Here is a 20452-nt window from a genome sequence, read left to right on the forward strand (position 1 = left end):
AAATAATCATCATTTCAAAGACATAAAGCCGAACAATAGGATAGTTGGGAGGTCACCGGGGTTTTTCCTAGATCTGTGATATCCCCTACTTTTCTTTTATTTGAATTCCTAAAATAATTGTTCCTATTTTGAGTCATTCCCATTTAATTTTCTCATGTCCAATCGTGAAAACCTAAACTTTGAAATCTTGAAAGCAAAACCACCTGATCTTAATCGAGAGTTTTCTTAAGTGATTTCGATCATTTAAGATATAATTAACTATAGGGGTTTGCCTCTATAGGGAACCAGGAACCCAGATAAAATAAACCCTATCTAATCTTTATGTTAGATAGGGGAACTTGTTGGCCTTTTTATAAAAATATTTCGCAGACGAAACGGATGTCACAAATTGTTTAGTCTAGATGATTGAATCCCTATTACAAAGTAATATATTTATTCTTCGGGATAAGTGTATTGCTTGTAGTATTGTGTTAAATCATCTAAGCTATTTAAAATGTGAGACTCGTTTGGTCTCACTTATTTTAAAAATTAAAAAAAACGTTACTTCTTTAAAAAGGTTATATTTATATTTAAATTATTTTCAAAATCACAAAATCATCACCGTTTTCAAACTACGAAAGTCAAGTTGAACATAAAACGGCCGACAGTAACCTCCAAATTTACAATATTTAAAAGTTGAATTTCTTACCTCTAATTGAGCTAGAATAATTAACAAATGAGAATACTTCAATATCCAAGTGCTTAGTCTTAATATATAGTCCTTTTTAAGAGAATTTTTTATATATCTGATAATGCGTAAAATAGAATTCAAAGTACTTTTGTTTTGCGGTTTGCAAGTGCTAACTCAGAATTCATGTAGTAAATGCAATATCAGGCCTACTGACAAACAAATCAATTTTGGCCAACCTTGGATATTGAGATAGATCAGTAAGCTCATCGTCACAAGTAGGCTATAAACCTAAGGGTATCAAAAGAATTGAAGCCTAGAAAACACATTTCTACAAGATTTATATCAAATTTCCTCTTAAGATAATGTATCATAATTTTGTTATAAGCAAATTCAACTCCAAAAAAATATTTTTGACATACATGATCTTTAGTGAAAAAAACACTTCCAAACATAATTTCATCTCAAATATATCTTTTTGAGCAATTCTAATAAGATATCATCAACATAATCAATCAACACGATAGAGTTTGATTGTGCATGCCTCATAAAGATGGAATGATATGTGGCCTCAAATGTCTTTTACATATGAGGGGAAATTTTGGGTTAATTTGGAGTTTGCGAGTCAACCCGAACCCAGCTTGGTACTTAATCGAGACAACCCAAATCTAGATTCATTGGATAGATTCTTTATTGAGTTGTTGTGTTGGGTCAACTATTGATACCCCAATTTAAAATGGAGAAATATATTGTTATTATTTCTATAAAAATCTAAAATTATTACAAACTTCTAACTCCAATTTGAGCAAATAGATCCAATAGCCCCTCAACAATCATCAATAAAAAGTGATAAAATAATGATATCTTAAGGATAGAATTGAACAAGCACCCCAAATGTCCGAGTGAACCAACTCAAAAGAAAGAGTATGATTGTTATTGGTAGAAGAAGAAAATAAACACAATAGTGTTTATTCAACTCATGCAAGTCATCCAACTTTGAAGAGAGATGGAGAGACAAAATAATCAAGAGTATTGGAAGCAAGATAACCTAACTGACAATGAATGCTATTGAAATGGATTAATAGTGAAAGAAAGAGTAAAAGGTTCACTGTTCATCAAGTAGCAGATTATGCAAGTTTCAACTTCTCTACTATTCAACTTTCTTAATCCAAGATTCTAAAAAACATAAGAACAAGTATAATTTTTTAGTTATTCAATTAATAAGCAATAAATTTACAAAAAATGCAGTACAAACAAAACATCCAAAAAAGTTAAAGATTTGGTAGGAACAATAATGCCCTCTTTGGAAATAAGAAATTAAAGAGGGGACAAATAGTAATAATTTGGAGGAGATATAATATAAGGAGAGATCCAATAATTAGCAATTACTTGTCATATGGGAACAGCACTTAAATCTAAAACCCATGATATAACAGAAGATACAACTACAATGAACCCAGAGGAAAAAGCAACACGAACTATAGTGAGAGATGTAAGAGATTTTTGAAGCAGTTGATCATAGTCGTCCTAGGAAAAATAATTAACAAATTTGAAAAAGGAAGGACCATAATGAGTGGACAGGAGTAGATGGAACTAGACCAGTAATGGAAACATGTTGGGTAACGGAGGACTAGTTGAGCATTTGCCACATCGTTCAAACGGATGATTTGTTTAGCTGCAATGAGGCCATGGAAAAAATACATTATGTTATGGCCACAAATACCACCAGTCCGGACAATGCATCCAAGACTCCAACTTCCACCCTTAATTTTGGCCATTATTGATTGATGAAGAGCCAGAGGTTAAAAAATTGATAGCTAAATGGTGCAAACAGGTTAAGAGGGAGTAGTCACTACGCTAAGAACCATAGAACTTGTCACTAATTGAGATTGCACAACTAACAATGAGAGATGCAGAGCGGAGACGAATTTGGCAACAAGAAATAATTCTTTTTTTTTTTTTGTCAAATAATCAGATCAATAGTGAAGCGGCTTAACAAAAAATAAACATAAAAATCATTTCTAAGTATGTTATAGCATTCGTAAATCTGCATATCAATTTGTTTGAAAAAAAAAAAATCTCAAAATAGATAGTGTACATGAGAGAAGAGGTTTTCCTAAATAGGTGGAATATAGAATCTCGTATTATTTTAGGGGTTATTTGGTTGTTTACATCACTGCAGTACTGCAAAAGGAATGCCAAGGGTTTTAAAAATTTTAATGGTTCGTTGAAGAAAAAGAAATGCAACATAAAATTTTAGAGCATTCATAACTCACCCTTCAATGTAATTTCCAGGGCTATACGGTTTGCTAAAAAAAGGAATGCAGTGTAAAAATAATGCACTGTAGTTGAAATATAGTGTATTTAAAATATTTTGAAATTGCTTGGTTTGGTGTAAAATAACTACAGAGGATTACTTTTTGTGTTCGGTTTGGAGAAATTGAAATCAATGTAAAGCATGTTTGGCGATGGCGGAGAAGTAGAAAAGTGATGACAGGTGGTTGAGTCCAGTGACATTAATGGATTTGATGGAGAGGACAGTCTTTAGTTTTCAGTGTACTAAAAATTTGGTCAATTTTAACGAATTTGGAATACACCAATTTTGAACTGCATGATGAATTCCAGATTTACCACAATTTTACACTGCATTTCTGTTTTATTCAATCAAACAACAAAATTTTAAGACCCTGCATTTGATTTAATTTACAAAGAAATGCGGTGAAGCAAATAACATTTGAATGAGTTCAAAACTCGACTCATTTGACCAATTTTCAAATATAACACATAGGTCGCCACACGTGAATATTTTGCCACATGAAGCCGCTGTTAATTGATGTTGTCGTTGTTAATTGACTTATGTTGTTGAGCTTTACGTTGATTTGATTTTACTTCAAATCAAATAAGAAAATATAGTCTCCTACATTTGTTTTATGCGCAAATAATTAGCTTTAACACATTCCAAATACAAAATATTTGAAAAACATTGCTTTTATCCTATTATACATTCCTTGTTTTAAAAAATAAAAAGCCTCTTAATAAAGTCTTGAACCATGATCTTAGGGGCAATGAAGAGTTCAAAACTATTGAGTAGCACAATAAGATAATATAGGCAGATAGTTGCCAGTTTGTAAACTTAGAGTCATGACAATTGTGACAATTAACAATAAAGTGAAAGGCCTTTGACAATATAAGATAAGTTGGACCATTAAATTTGATGGTGGTGTCAATAATGGAGGACATTTTATGCCATTGAGAGGTGACTGAGAAGACAAAATCATGGGAGGGAGCGAGATGAAAAATATGAGTTAACTCAAATTATAGAAAATGAAGATTGGTTGATGTGGAAAGTGGTTGGAAAACAGTAAAAGTGCTGATAGCATGTGGTTGTCAGAGAAAGGGCGTAGTGGGTAAGCTAAAGAATGAGGGCACAACACAATAGAAAAACAACTATTTACCAAAAAAAATATCAACAAACTTTTGACTAGTTTTTTATGCCGTATAAATTCCAGAAGTGCTTATCAGAGGTGGAATTCCCTCAAAAATATGCCACTTTCTTGGATAAATTACTAGCAAAAAATCATATATTTCCTCTTTGTTTAGCATTTTTTTAGCCCCAACCCTAGCAACCACTCTATGTGCATGTTCTTTCCTCGGACAACCTTGAGCCTGGTCCCCTTGTCGAGCAATTGTCGCCACCTCCCTCTCCCCCAAGGTATGATCTATGCCCCTCTAGTCACACAACCATAAAGCTAGTTGAGGTTGACTGCATTTCCCTACTATATATGGTTGATACACCTCTCCTCACATGCATGTTATTATCAAGTCATCATCCTTGCCAATCACTGCATGTTGTAAGCCCCTAATTTTGAATGTGAATTGATCATAATTCATTCATGAAGGTATAGTTCTTTATGACATGGGGCTGGGAAGCGGGGCCAACTGAATTGGCTGCTGCCCGATCCACGGAACCGGCCGACCCCCAGAAGAGGCAGGATTTGCCGCTGAAATATTTCCTCTTTCATTTCCAGTTTCCCCCATATTCCCCTTTCTTTTCCATTACTCTCCTTTTCTATTTCTTGCATGTTCTATTCATTCCTTTTCTATTTTCTTCTTATTCTAATTATTACATATTTATACTTGCTAATTTCTATTATATGTAGGTAGTGTTTGCTTAGGTTAGAAGTTGTTGATTTATTTTCTGAATTCAGAGTTCACCACCGGCATTTTCTCCTTCCTAGGGATGTATCCGACAACGAGGAGGTGGTCAGGCTGTAACTCGTTTGAGACAGTGACTGTCTTCGTAGTTTCGCTGCTCCTTACTACCGCTGATTCTATCCAGCATCTGCAGGTTGCCATTGATCTCCTCCTACTGCACAAACAGACCCATGTCCTTCCCCTACACCTTCCAATTTGTTGTAGTCGCCCGTTCGGGCTTCCAAATTGTCACAAATTCCTTTCCTACGATCCAAGAGTATCACTGACTCCTTCACTTGCTTCTAGATTGTCGCAAAGCCCTTTTTTTGTGATTTAGAGTGCCTCAAACTCCTTCACCTGCTTCCAGATTGTCGCAGACCCCTTTCCTGCAATCCTAGGGTGTCGCCAACTCCTTCACTTGCTTCCAGACTATCGCAAGTTCCCCTTCCTGCGATCCCAGAGTGTCTCCACCCCCATTTCGTGTTACCAGGCAGACGCAGAGTCCCTCGTCGGGCTTCCACCAAACCGTTGATTCCCTCCTGCTACTCCAGCATGCCGCCACCACTCTTCAGCCCTCGCACTATACTGTCGACTTCGCCTTGTGCTTCTCTGCACCTGTCGTCCGCCACGTTGCAGCCCCAGTTGTCCCCCACATTCCAGCAGCCACCTGTACCTGCTGTTGCCCTCCACCTTCCAGCAACCACCTGCACATGTTGTTGCCCCTCTACCTTCCAGAAGTCACCCTCACCCGCTGCTCCCTACGCTTACCTTCACCAGCCACACTTACCTCATTGTCGACGTCCGTGGATACTTCCCTAGGTCATAGTTAGATCTTGTTAGTCTTGTCGTTGTGTCGTTATGGTCTTATTTTCTTTGTTATTTCAAATCTTGATTGAATCCTTCGCTATTTGCTTAATAATATGTCTTTCATTAGGTTGAGTTAACACAGGTATCACTTTACTCACCCCCATAGATCTACTAATTACTTCTTTATTCATAATAGGCTATTTAGGTTGGATAGGTATATTAAAGTAAGGCTATTTAATTTTGCAAACTAGGAATATTTTTTAATTTCAATGGATATAAAGTTGAGTTATTTAAGGTATTGTATATCATATGATGAAATAATGGGGTTGCTACTTTTTATTTCTTAAATCAACTGTCACTCTGCATGACAAAGAAGTATTTGAAAGATAGAATAATCGTTTTCAAAGCCCTTGCAGTCCCTAGTAGATGACCGAGTTATTAAATATCATTAAATCATAGTTGATAAGTGTGCAATGAGTGGTACGGTTAGTGAGATTGTTGGACTTTTAGCTATAGCAAATGAATTTTAATGACAATTAATCACAAACTATGAATAAAGAGAATTAACAATCTTGGATGTATAGTGTATTTCTTCTTGGATGGAAATAATTAAAAGTTGAATTTCATAGTGAGTTTAATTCTCTCTTTCTTTCATTGATATGTAAACATTAGGTATTAATTACAAAGAAAAAACGTCGATGTTCTTATTCTAAACACAAGAACCAAATATGTCAAATGTCTGAAGAAATCATAATAGATTTATATTAGAGAGAAGTTCAATCAGATTATTGGTTTTAAATATCATACAAAAAGTTTGAATCACATATTGACATTCATTGTAGTGACTCAACCAAATCATACATATATAGTTAAATTATGAAGAAATCCATACATACAAAGATACTATATTAGGATCCATTGACTCCCAGATTGATACAATTTGGGTGGTACAAGATATTGCAAAGCCTCCTAACTGTAAGGCATAATAATATTATGACAAGTAGAAAGATGTTCAACAACTACTACGACAGACACCTTGCAATTAGAAAATGAAGAAATAGAACACAATGTAATGTGTCTCAAGAATATTTCAATAAATTTATCGGGTTATTAAAGGTCATCAATCAATAGATAATTTTGTATCAACCAACTTCCATAAAACCAACAAATTTGTGTGTAAATTAACTCTAAATGCAAAGAACATAAAAGTTTATACTAATAATTATATGTTGTATGATAAAGATAATATCGCCAAAAATGAATGCATACATTACGGATTACCAAGATAGAAACAGCAAATTGGGGGTTCGATTTAAAAGGTTACATCATCTAACTCTTAACCCATAATTAAAAAGATTGTATACATCTATGATCTATGTTGAGATATAAGATGAGAGCTAACGGTTTTACCATTTATCAGAGCTAAAACAAGAAAGCACTTTAATCTCATACATCTAGAATTTGTATTAAAGAAATGAAATATTAGAATTGGTTTACATGTTAATAATTTTACTCAACATAGCTCATCTGCTTCACCATACTCATGTAGGTCAGTCATGTTTAAGCCATACAATTTATCTCTTAAAATATGCATTGTGATAACTTCATAAATATGTTTTGTAATGATTACAAATCAAATGGCAAAGTAGATGTTTACCTTCAACGTTTGGCAAATGAGCTGAAAATGTTATGAAAATTTATTCTTGCATATGACATCTCACAAAAATAAAATTTTTAGATGAAAGCAATACCCGTGTGAAAAATTGGTGATTTACCATCATAAGGTATATTATTAAGGAGTATTACAAGGAAAGTAGCTTTGCTTATATTACAGTGAGTCGTTAAAGGCATTTACAGTAGCAAAAAGTATTAAATAGATTGTCATTGAATGTTCTTGCAGATAGATCATGCATTTAGGGAAAAAAAAAAATTTTCTACAAAAATAGAGTCGATAAATCTATGTCCTCGTCAAGTTTGAATGGAGTTCAAGTATGGAAAAAGGTTTGAAGAATACCAAAAATTATTTAGCCGCCTATATTAATTGAATCCAAGCATTCAAATCACGGTATTAGTCATGATAGGACAAAGCGCAATATTATCATACAAAAGAATTAATTTAACCCAACATAGCATAAATATGATGAATATTAAAAAAAAATGATAATATAATTAATATTGTGATGATATCAAAAGGAAAATCAAGAGTAATTTAAAACAAAGATGAAAAAAGGTGCTGTAAATAAAGGGATTTACATCTCAAAGAATGATAAAATTAAAAAGTTTAAGATCCAAGCCCAAATATACTAATCTTAGAGAAAACAAAGTGCAATGTGTAAACAAGGTCAATACTAAAATATGTCAGATGAATATACTTTAAAAGCAAATTAGATGCGAAAATTTGAGATCTAAAAAATTATTTGGGATGAAAAATTGTAAGCTTTTTATTCATAAAGTATTTGCTTCCAACCAAGCTTTACATTTGTGCAATTGCATATTGAGCATATGGTAAGCTTCACAATTAATAAAATGAGCAAAGTAAGAAGTATTGTATTAGGTTCAACATGTATAATAAGAAAAAAAATATTGATATTCTAATATAATAAAAGTAATAAATTGTTCGAGGTAAAAAATAATAGGTTAACATTCAAGTATCAAAAAATAAGAATAGTTATATAACTATCAAAGTAAGATAAAATAATATAATAATTTAAAATAAGCTTGGTACACTTAATCTCTCTCTCACTCCTATTGTTCTCCATCAAAGTAAGACAATAAAATTATAATTTCTAAATTAAAATATTCCTATCACTAATATCACTTAATGAGCATTCACTGAAATAATTAACATAAGAATTTCATTTCTCTCTCACATTATCTTCAATTATATCCATATTCTCCCATTTTTCCTCCTCATCTCAAATCTCAATCATATTCCTTTTATTTAATCAATGTTAATTAATAAAAAATCTATTAAATTTTAAAACAATGACAATATTGATAGTAATAAATTCAATTAAATCCTCAAATATATATTATGATTGTAAGGAATATTTATTTGCATATTTTACTTATATTTATTTTTTAAAAAATTTAAATTTAACTGCAGACACCTTACAATGAAGAGTAAGCTTCATTTTTTCCAAAACAAAAATGTTATGGAGGACTATATTGCGCAATTTAAAACCATGATTCTAGTTGCTTTCATTTCCTTATAAAAAATTATTCACAATATTTTAACTGAATAAGGGCAATTCTTTAAGGATATGTGCTCTATATATTTGTAGGACTTCTTTTTATTAATAAGATTGGACATTCAACAAATTTTATTCACTTGATGAACCACTTGTGCACTTTCTTTAAAAAGAAATAGTCGATAACCCAATTCAATAATGTTAGTTTTATCCATTTGATAGATAATATGAAAATAATATTATTTAAAAAAAATCAAAAGAGAGAAATTTATATGCTAAGAGATGGTGAGAAGCGGTCGCACAAAACAGATAGCTTAGATAATCTTTATCAAAAGACATAATAAGCAAAACAGATAAATTAAACTATGAAGTTATCTTAAAACTAAATAATATATAACCAAATACCTTTTTATCAAGTTCAAAATATAGGCCAACACCAAGCATGTGATATGATCATAATATTCTAAGTACATTCAGATGATGCATAAGGCAGCAACCGAATTCAATCAATTTTGCAAGTCAATTTGAAACGAGCTCAACTAACTTCGACCGACTCGGTCAGATAATACATCAAATCAAATCAACTAACATGCTCAACTAAACAGTTTACCCGATCAATTTGGCAAATTAGTTTGGCGGGCTTAAGTCGGAAAGCGAGGGTGATTTCATCAACTCATCCCATAGTCTGATGGCGCCATATTGCACAATGTGGTACACATTTAGCCACATTATTTTCATATATTTTCTCTTTTTTTTATAGCCAAATTTGTAAGCATCCTTAGGATTAACCCAAATCTATAAATAAGGAGGCCACCTGAGGGGAGGATACATTTCTTTCTCTTCCAAGGCTCTTACTAGACTTTTTACTAGAAATTATGTCTATGTGCTATACTCGACAGATGACAAGCATAAATAACCCTCTCCGAGTTAAGGCTTAGTTGATGATGTAATGTTTTATTGTGTTTATTGCCTGTTATAGAATAAAAACAACACTTCTCCACAAAAATGAGTAAAATCCCATGCAAAAGTTTGCCTGTGATTGTGAAACCATAAAGAAGGTAGCTTGTCATCTGTCATTTTTTTTATGTTGCACGCACAATCTTATTATCATATGTCTGATTTTTCAAAAAAAAAGAATTAAAGTGCATCATAAATGAGTAATAGAGTTAATGCAAACAGTATAAACAGGATCTCAATGTAATTCTGTATAGAAGTTGCACCACATATTGATCTTCTAATCCATTTAAATAATTTTTCACTAAATATTTGTGAGACTAAGCAGCTATTTGTTTGAATGAATTGAGGAAAGTACTGATGAACTCGAGGATAGATGCTTAAAATAGAGATACATCGCTAATGAAAGAAGAAAGCGAAGAAAATAATTCTTTTTCTTCATTAATCAACTGTGTAAAAGCACAATGCTACGTAATACAGGCTAAAGCAGGGAAAAAATTTGCGTACGATAAATGTACGCAACGCTGCGTACGATTTTGAGGTAATAGGGAGGGTATAAGGGGGTTATATCCGTGTTATAACCCCTTGTAATCTCTATGTAACCTAGTGCAACCTACTTGTAACCTACAAATAAGTTCCGCGCTTCTGTTATCATATATTAAGAATTTATTAGTAGGTTACAAGTAAGTTACAGAATATTGTATGGAGGTTATAAGGGGTTATACATACCCTCGCTGTACCGAGAAATCGTTCGCAGCGTTGCGTAGACGCAAATTTTTTCCCGTCTAATAAAGCAGTGCTGCAAAACCACAAAGAAGGAATAGGCTTATTATCCTTTAACGGTCAGAATTAGAATAGCTGTTACATTAAGTGGCAGTAATTGATTTGCAGTGCTAGTGCTTGCTCCATGTCGCCTATTCTGTAGTCGGTTGTTGAATCCGTTGTTAAATACAAATGCAAATTGCTTCACAAATTCATATTAGTTGTTTGGCTACAATATAATTAAGAGAAGATTGAATTTACCAAAAAAAATTAGCAAATATAATTTTTTTTTTAAATTGACTGCACTCTCCTCCTCATAAAAATTATAATTCAAAATTTCCACAAAATATAAAAACAAAAAAAAAAAAACTCGGCAAATATCTTCTTAGCCAAAGAAAAAAAAATTGGCAAAACAATATTCAATCTAATTCTGTTATTTCGTTAACATTTCTTATCTTGCAATCCCTTCAAGCCAGCAATCCTAAATTCTTGTTGACCTAAACCAACTTAAAAAGGACCTAATCCAAACTAAATCGAATACCTGGGAAGCCCATTCGATTATAGGCGAGATTAAACGGCAAGGCCCGCACCAATCCGCGACGAAGTCCACAAGCACAGGAATGTCCGACCCCAACACCTCGCCGGCGAACTCGCTCTGAACGATTGTTCTGACAGAACCGCAGCGCACCGAACGCTTTTCTGCTGCGTCCGACGAGCTGAGAAGAGGGAGAGCCTGAAAAGCCTTTCGTCTTGCTCGGGGAAGAGGGGACGAAAGAACTGAGCGGCTCTGTGGGAGGCACCCGCCGCCGAAAGAGGAAGGGCGTGCGAGAATCGAGCCGTGAAGAGAGCAGGAGAGGCGCGAGGGTGCTGTGATGGAATGGCAGAGGCTCGTCGCCATTGATTAGGGGAGCTCTCAGAGGATTTACTTCGCCTTTTTCGGAGTCCATTCGTTTCGCGAGTTGAAATTGGGGGATGGATGAATGGATGGATGATCCAGTAAATTAATTTTAGGAGTATTTACATGCATACCTCTCAATTTTTATGCACTTGCACATCTAATTTCTAAATTTTATTTTCTTACATTTATATCACCCAAATATCATTTTTTTAACTTTTATGCATAAAAAATGTGGTGTGTATAGGGGCAATTACATGTAGAACACCCAAAATTTATTACTTATAAAGCAGCCACTATCTTTCATCCAATTTCTAATTTCTAAATTAAATATCCAAACTCATAATTAAACCACAACACATATTCTTCTTTTTTATCAAAATTTCAATGTTTTGATCATGGCATACGAAATGCATCGGTCCGGTACTTCAAAAAAAAAACACCTAGGTGCTTAATTTTTAATTATCAATATTTCAAGTTGTGCTTTTAACATAGGCCAATGTGTTGACTCTGGAATAGAAATAATATTTGGCATGAAGAGTCAAGATTTTCGTATTTTTATGCAGTGCTTATTACATTTTGCATTCAATGTCATGTCAAAGCTGGACTTGATATATTGATCGAAATTAGTGCATTATTCAGGAATTGTGCGCAGGAATTTTGAATGTTGATTTTTTTTATGAGTATTGATATGAGTATTCATTTATTACTATACAAGCTCGAGCTTATATTTTCTTCTGTCTTTTTTTCTTACTTAATTGTGTGTCTGCTCATACATCTGTGCTGTGATATTATTTTGGAGGGAGTGGGGTTCAATGCAATACAGATCTATGTATCCCTGAGGGGTATGCCTTTTATTTTAGTGTTTCTTATTTATTTCAAAATGACTCAATAATGTTGGTTTCTAAATAAAATTAAAAAGGCTGCGGAGAATAAATCAAATCGAGATGGAACAATATGTGAGGCGTATATATTGCAAAAGACAATGACTTTATGTTCCTATGTATCCCTGAGGGGTATGTCTTTTATTTTAGAGTTTCTTATTTATTTCAAAATGACTCAATAACATTGGTTTCTAAATAAAATTAAAAATTCTGTGAAAAATATATCAAATCGAGATGGAAAAATATGTGAGACGTACATATTACAGAAGACAATGACTTTACATCGATCAAGGGAAATAAATACATGAAACTGTTGGTGACATGTATTCGCAAACAAAATTATATGTATTCCAGTTATCTGATGAACCATTAGGCAGTCATTCTACACTTTACCTCGATGATAGAGAAATTTGAGCAGCTTCATTGTATATTCTACTGAACTGCGATGAAATACAATAATTCACACATTAGGTTTAAATTTAATAAAAAACGTCGCAATTATCATCCAGAATGATATACCAATTGACTCAAACATACAAATAACAATGATGTGAGCATGTTATTTACTGTCAACTTGAATATAGGGGATGACTCTCAAGTAAGCAAAAAAATCAAAGAAGAATTTCCAAAATGGTTCACATTATAATTACGTTGAAGTAACTCTTCAATTCATTGGTACGATATATGATTGTAAGATTCGAAGTAAGTAATTATACTTTGGAACTTCTAGGTTCATAATATAAGCAACGAAGTCACGGACCAAAACTTATTAGATATTGCTTAGAGGGTCATTGTAGTGTCTTTACATGATAAATATTTGATGTGAATAATTCAAATTTTGCACAAGTTTCTGGTGTAAAGGGAAACAAACTTATAATTATGGTGTTAGTGTTTGAGGAACACACATAAAAATAATGGGATCAATTATTACGACACACTCGATGAAGTAGTTCAGTTACAATATTCGAGTTATGTTGAGTGCAATGTGAGTAGTTTGGTCATGTTCATAATCGAGGAACATGGACACCGAACCCTTATGATATTATTGAAGTATAAATTAATAGAAGATATACAAAGTTTGATCCATTTTTTCTAGCACGTCAGGCAAGTGAAGTGTACTATCTTTGATGCCTTAGTCGAGCAAGGCATAAAGTTGATAAGGCCATTATTATTAATAATCAAGAAAAACTATTGAGATACAAAACAATGTCAAACCCATTCACCAAGAGTCATGCATGTCTAATTTTTGCAGTCAGCTTAGTTCAATCAAATAAGTATTTCATATAGAGGATACAACTAGGCTTCATGAATAAGCCCCTCTAAATATGGATGAAAATGATGATGAGATTGACTAATCAATGTTAAGTTTATCATTGATTGACTCATCTAATAAAACATACTAAAAAAGATACATATATTTAGACGATTAGTTTCTGTACTGCTTTTACTTTTACTTCTCACATTGTAGTTGCCCACCTTACTTTTGCTGGTTTTATACATAGTCATGACATGTGTTGTCATTTTACATTGTTATGCTTTTATTTTTGTGGCTTATAGTACATATTTCTCCTGCTTATTAATCTTATTAATTTTTTTTACTTTTATAGTTGGAGGTGCTTAGCCCTCAAATAGACTGCGTGCTCAAAGAACTTTGGGGAACACATACAGGAGGTTGAAGAAAGTTGTTACTCGCTAAGAGACGAACCACACTCTTATAACCATTTTGATCACTCATTTTGTTGCACCTCCCACACATGCGTAGGCATCGGCTCCCAAATCCTCAATGGGTTTTCGTCTAGATTCCTCCTCTGATGAGTCGGGTCCGTCGACTCCTGTTGGCATCAATTTTTGATGTCATGAATGTAGGGTGTCCACCTGCATGCCTCGGAATAGCTTACGACATGTTCGTAGTCATCTGGTAGTTTAGACACCCCACCTGAGACCTTTCAGCGTGTGTTGAGGGGCACGTTGCTAGGGCATTTTGCAAGTTTTGGCTTTCGCTTAGGCGAAGGTTGGTCGGCGTCTGGCACGTCAAAGGGCTTCGATCGGGGAAAAAAATATTATTTATTGCGTCGCGCGCGAAATTGGCTCGAATTGGCACGATCTCTAGTGAGCCCATTCAGATGGGCCCAGACGAAGAAACAGACTGCGCGGTCACGTCTAGAATATTGATTTTATTTAGAAAGAACGTTCAGTTCGCTACAACTTTGCAAGCGAGCCTAAAATATGTGATTTATTGTTTGTTAGCCCGATCGCTGGAAAGGTAGTTCGAGCGGCCTCAAAAGACCCTGAATGACAAAAAGTACTGCGTTAGTGTGTCTGAATTGTCGATTCCACCTAAGTAGGACGTTTGGCACGCCACGATTTCGCAGACGAATTAAAAAATATGAAAAATATCATTTTTTGCCCAATGGTCCAAACAAGTGGTCCGGACGACCCCGAACGGCGAAAAGTACTGCGTGGATGAGTTCAGAACGTCTGCTTTAGTTAGAAAGGACACCTACCTCGCTGCGAGGACGTGTAGGAGTGATGAATATGCCAACCATAATTATAATATATATAATACTCTACTGTAGCAAATTTTCCTGCACGCTTGATATATATATATATATATATATATATATATGTATATATATATATATATATATGTATATATATTATATGTATAAAAGGATATAAAAACCACGCATAACCTCTCCTCTCCATACTTTGCTAACGCACGCAGCCACCGGGATCGCGAGACCCAGCCTCGTCGCCGACCTCCCTCGCCGGCGAACAAAGCCGCCGGCGCACAGTCGCCGGAGAGCCTTTTCCGCGGCGGATCTCGCCGGCCAGACGCACCGGAACTCCTCCTCCTTGGCCAGCCGCTTGCCGAAGCCCTCCCTTCACGTCGGCCACCTCGCCGGCGTGATTCTCGTCCGCCGGAACAGCTGACCTCGCCGGGGTTTTCCTCCGTCGCTGAGCTTTTCCGTTTATAGCTGGTCCATTTTTGGAAATTTTTTTTCTTCCGGCCGGTTCCCTTTTGGTTCCTCCTCCTCGCCGGACTATCTCCTCGCCGGCGTCGATTGCGTGGCAAAGCAGCCCCGCTTCAGCACACAGCTCCATATTTTGTGCATTTCTTCTTGTTTATCTCGTCCCGGTTGCGTGCTACCGGTGTTCCACCACTGCCACCTCGTCGTCTCGCTTTTTAAGCGACCAAACGCCTCGCTGGAGCAGCTCGACATTGCTGGACAACGAACCTCGTTGTTGTTCGATGAGGTGCAAGCGTTTTTTCTTTTGCGACGAAAACTTTCCCTCTTTCACAGCCGTCGAGCGACCTTTCTCGAATGTATCTTTTGGTTATATTTTTATATGCCAAAAATTATTATTTTTTTGAGTGCCTCGCATCCCTCACTAATTCTTGCCCTCCTTGGGTCTTTTTGTGTTCGTGTGCACGTTCTACGAGACACATTGGAGCATGGATCAGACGTCGGCGAGTTTGGAGCAAGTAAAAAAAACATGTTCTCAACCGTCACGGTGGTGAGATTTCCTACCTCCTAGCCAACCTTAAGAATAGTGAAGTCTAGGTGTGTGGGTTAGATCGCCCACACTCACATGAGGTGCGTGGGTCGGCGCCACGACGTGCCTGCGTGATGGATCGTTGGTTTTTCTAGAGACAGTCTTTAGGTTAGGACTTCATGTGCGTAGCCAAACACCCCCCGTAGAGTCAAGTGTCTCCCTCTTGTTGTTAGCTTAGCATAAGTCCCGATGGGTCGGAGTCCATCACGCCCCTTGCTTTGGATTCTCCAACTTTACTTGAAGAAGTTGGGAGGTCAGACTTGACAAAGTGAGATAAGCTTTGTAGCTGACTCGCTTTGCAAAGTCTTGAGGAGTTTGCAAGGTAGGAAAAGCTTTGTAGCTATCCCATTTCGCGACATTGTGGAGAGTTTCCAACTCCAAGATCAGGGGAGAAACTCCCCACATTTCCTCACCAGAGTAAGAGGTGGTGATGCCGCATATCCAATGGTCTAAACCTTAGGTTTCCGAAGTGAAGTCGTTAGCACTAGCCCAATTTATTACCTGCATATTGGTTTACTGTGTATTGCATTTTTGCTTGGTGCATGTTGCATTTCACTTCGCTCCCACCAGCCGCCCTAGCTAGGTGAGCATTTCATTTCGCTCCAATAGGCCGCCCCGACCCGGTGAGCATCTTACTCTGCTTCGATCGGTCGCCCTAGCCCGGTGAGCATTTCACTTAGCTCCAATCGGCCGCCCCGACCCGGTGAGCATCTTACTTTGCTTCGATCGATCGCCCTGGCCCGGTGAGCATTTCACTTAGCTTACTTTGCTTCGATCGATCGCATCGCCCTGGCCCGGTGAGCATTTCACTTAGCTCCAATCGGTCGCCCCAACCCGATGAGCCTCTCACTTCACTCTGATCGGCCGCCCCGGCCTGACGAGTATCTTACTTCGCTCCGACCAGCCACCCAGGCCCGACAAGCTTTTCACTTCGCTTCAATCGACCACCCCGGTTCGATGAGCGTCTCACTTTGGTTCGACCAGCCACTCTTTCTCGGTAGACTGATCAGTTTGGTTCTACCGGCAAACACAGACTTGTTGACCGATTACTTGCATGTTTATTTGCTTTTGCATTATATCATATGTTTGTCTGCTTGTATGTTGCATCTTGTATGTGTTAGCTTCCATGATCATTATCATTTGCTCTTGTGTTGCACTTCTTCGGGCCGCTGCCACCACGGCACACCCATCTCTTTCGGTTACTGCTGCCTCGACTCACTTTCCTCGAGCCGCTGTCGCACGACACACACATCTCTTTCGGTCACTGCCGCCTCGGCACACCTTCCTCGGGCTGCTACCGCCACGACACACCCATGCCTTACGGTCACTGCTGCCTCGGTACACTTTCTTCGGGCCGCTGCCTCAACGACACGCCCACCCTTCGGATCACTGCCACTACGTCACACCCATTTTTTTGAGCCGTTGTTTTCAAGGTATGTCCATCTTTTCCTGAGTCACTGCCTCACGGTACACTCATCACTTCTATCACATGACTGTCTGCATTTGCATTTGCAAGTTTGCATGGGTAGCGAGCCATGCTCTTTAGAAGAGTGACCCTATGTTGGTCGCGATGCCTTAACGAGCATTGCTTGTTGTGTTGATCCCGACGAGCAATGTGAGTTAAGTCATCGGGATTAACGCGAGTATGACTGTGCTAAAGATCTAATAGATGTAACTCGTGCCACCCCTCTTCGTGACACCCTTTAGATCCTTCGAATCTTTAGGATGGGGCCGGTATGACGACCTCATCAAAGTCATACTATACCCAGAATTATCCCGCATTTAGATACTAGGTTAACGCACTTTTCGTTAGATTGTGTGCTAGGCTAGGATTTAAGGTGCTAGGTAGTCTTTTTGATGTCTGACTATTATTTTCTGTTGGATTGGTTGCCCTAGCCAGACATTTTCTTTTGCATTGTGCTTGTGATTTGTTGCATGTTGCATAAGTATGGTAGTGTGTTAGGGCGTTCTTATGCAGGGAGTCATGCCTATTTATATGCACATACACAGGTACCGCTATGAGGGGAGCAAGTAATGATTTCTGTTTCTTTTGCTTGTAGGTGTTATTAGCTCCCCCACTTTTAAGGCATGACTCATGATACATTATTTGCAAGTGAGCTTTCTCGCTAACACTCGTTTTCATGCAGGATTGAATCTTTTCTTTTCCTATGTACTTTTTAGAGTTTATGAGAGTCCTGTAGCAGAAATAAAATACGGGCATGGGTTTCGAGGCGTTTGGCGTGGGAACCACATGTAGGGGATCAGGAGAAGATGGTCGTGCCCCGTATCTTAATTCTGCATTTTATATTTATGTATAGAATTAGGACCGGGCGTGTATATGCGGAGTCCGACCGCTCTTTTTCTTTTCTAGGATATGCTGTCAACCCAACGACACCGGCCTTTTATTATTTTGATTTGGCTTGTTTTGCATTTTGCATCATATTGCATGTCTGCACTTGCATGTATTTTCCTTGTTTCTTTCTGTGGTTTATTTGGGATTTCACGATATAATATAAGCTCATTAAGGACCCAAAAAATGTAATTTTCTCAAGATCCTAAATAAAATATTCAAGATAATTAAAATTTAGGATTAAAATATTCAGGATTTAAAAATTACAACATTTACTTTCCTGCATATATTAATAGGGACTCCACAATACTTAAGGACCACTCTAAATAACTGCATCATATTTGCATGTCTCGATGAGGAGCCTCCCCCATGATTCTTCAATCTGACTAACCCATCATACATTTTATAGGTGGTTGTCTAGTGCGCTGAGGATGTTAGAAGGCTCCCTGACCCAGACGGGGTGTAAGTCCTTTTGTTTGGAGCGTTCAACTTTATAGCTAAACCTCCACTTTCTTTTCTTTCCTGAGGCGTCCTTGTGATTTCGGCATGTATATGTCTCACCTCCTGGAGCTCCAGCTTTTAGTCATAGGATATAGTTTCCTTCCTTTGACCTTAGGGCTACCGAGATCCCCTGTGGATGACGCAATTCATTGATTGCTGACCGGGAATTTCAGGACGTGTTGGGTCGACTACCTTTACGACCAGGTAGACTTAGGGTACTAGTAGCTGTAGATGACGGGTCTGTGGTACCCCGACTCAGTTACCTCTACCTTTTAGGATCACTATACCTTCCTTTTGTTGAGCCTCTTTGAGCCCTGTCGCTCCTTTGACGTCAAAGCACGTGTTGGGTCGATTATCTTTTAGGATCACTCTACCTTCACGACAGGTAGACTTAGGGTACTAGTAGCTGTAGATGATTTGTCTTCTGCCCTTTGGCCCGGATGTGCTTTGACGTGTTGGGATATCCCTGTCAATATGATTTAGTACTTCGTGGGCCTTGTGTGTCGATTAGCCGTTACCCATTTGGGATGTGAGAGACTCGCTCTCTGCCTATTGGCTTAGCACGAGCTTTGAAGCATCGGGACTGTTCTCACACGTAATAGCCTTCATTTGAGTACCTATTGCCCCAGGTTCACGATAATCCAAACAAAACTCCTTTTATCGAGAGTATTCTTGGGTACCCCCCAAGATGTAATTAACCAAGTGGAATACATCCTCTTGAGAGTGCTTTTGACCCTAGAACAGACACCTACACCTGATTCTCTGGTTATGGGTAGTCTATGTAGATATTCTTTTGCGGATATCGCTTTAAGGTTCTTTTCACTCGATCTTGTTTAGGCAAACACTCTTAACCTATCATTGCAAGGTTTATCACACGTAGGCTCTCAACGATTTGTGTTTTCTCCTGTTTGTCGCTTTGTCGTATGTCCATTTTTATTCGGTTCCTATCCTCTTCGAATCATTGATCTGATTCGGAATGGAGATTTATTTGAATAAGGGAAGTTTACGACGATCGACAAGTTGGCGACTCTTTATAATATAAAAGAGAGAAAAAATGAACGAAAACAACTCCCACAACTTAGATGGAGAACACCTCGGACATAGTGTATTATGCAAGAGGGAGGCCTGTAAATTGTCTTTTTTTAACGTCAAAATTAGTTCAATTTTCATCTTGATTTTTGTTTTAACTAATATTTTAATTTTATGTTCTTTCCTTCCAAGCAATCTGTGGCAAGCATCACAGAGATCATTAGGAGTAAGTATGATTAGGTGTTTCTCTCCTCGAAACAGATCTCAATTGTGACTCGGGACATGTGCTTCCAAGAGTTCAAAGTTTGATCATTTAATTTGAAATAGAATGTTAATTTCTACTATTTTATACTAATTAAACTTAAATAATTTTTAATTTGCAAATGTCATTCTACTGGTTGTTAGAGCTTCACTAGAAAATCTGATAGATTTTTTAGGTTCGTGGTAGGCATCAGCGTGGCGACATGTTCACCACAACATGAAAGAAGAGGGAGAGGCCTATGTGGGTGAGTGAGGTTTTATGGGCTGACTTGAACAGAGCCTAGGCTTCTTCGGAATACCAGAGGAAAAAATAGACAAACCAGAAATGACGGAGAGTGCCAGTGGGGCCGCACTTCACATTGGAGGTTCGATATCTTGCCTATAACACTATCGGAGACT

General features: G+C 37.0%; 1 protein-coding gene across 1 annotated transcript in view; it reads right to left on the reverse strand.

Moving 5' to 3' along the window:
• The window catches only part of LOC110017948 (thioredoxin X, chloroplastic), a 19320-nt gene extending 7744 nt beyond the window's left edge, over positions 1–11576 (reverse strand). The window contains exon 1 of the mRNA XM_020715119.1: positions 11117–11576. Within this exon, the coding sequence (XP_020570778.1) occupies positions 11117–11473 (357 nt within the window). The 5' untranslated portion in view covers positions 11474–11576. The remainder of the gene's footprint in view (positions 1–11116) is intronic.
• Positions 11577–20452: the final 8876 nt, after the last annotated feature.

This window comes from Phalaenopsis equestris, unplaced genomic scaffold, assembly GCF_001263595.1.
Source record: "Phalaenopsis equestris unplaced genomic scaffold, ASM126359v1 Scaffold000002, whole genome shotgun sequence".
NCBI lineage: Eukaryota > Viridiplantae > Streptophyta > Magnoliopsida > Asparagales > Orchidaceae > Phalaenopsis > Phalaenopsis equestris.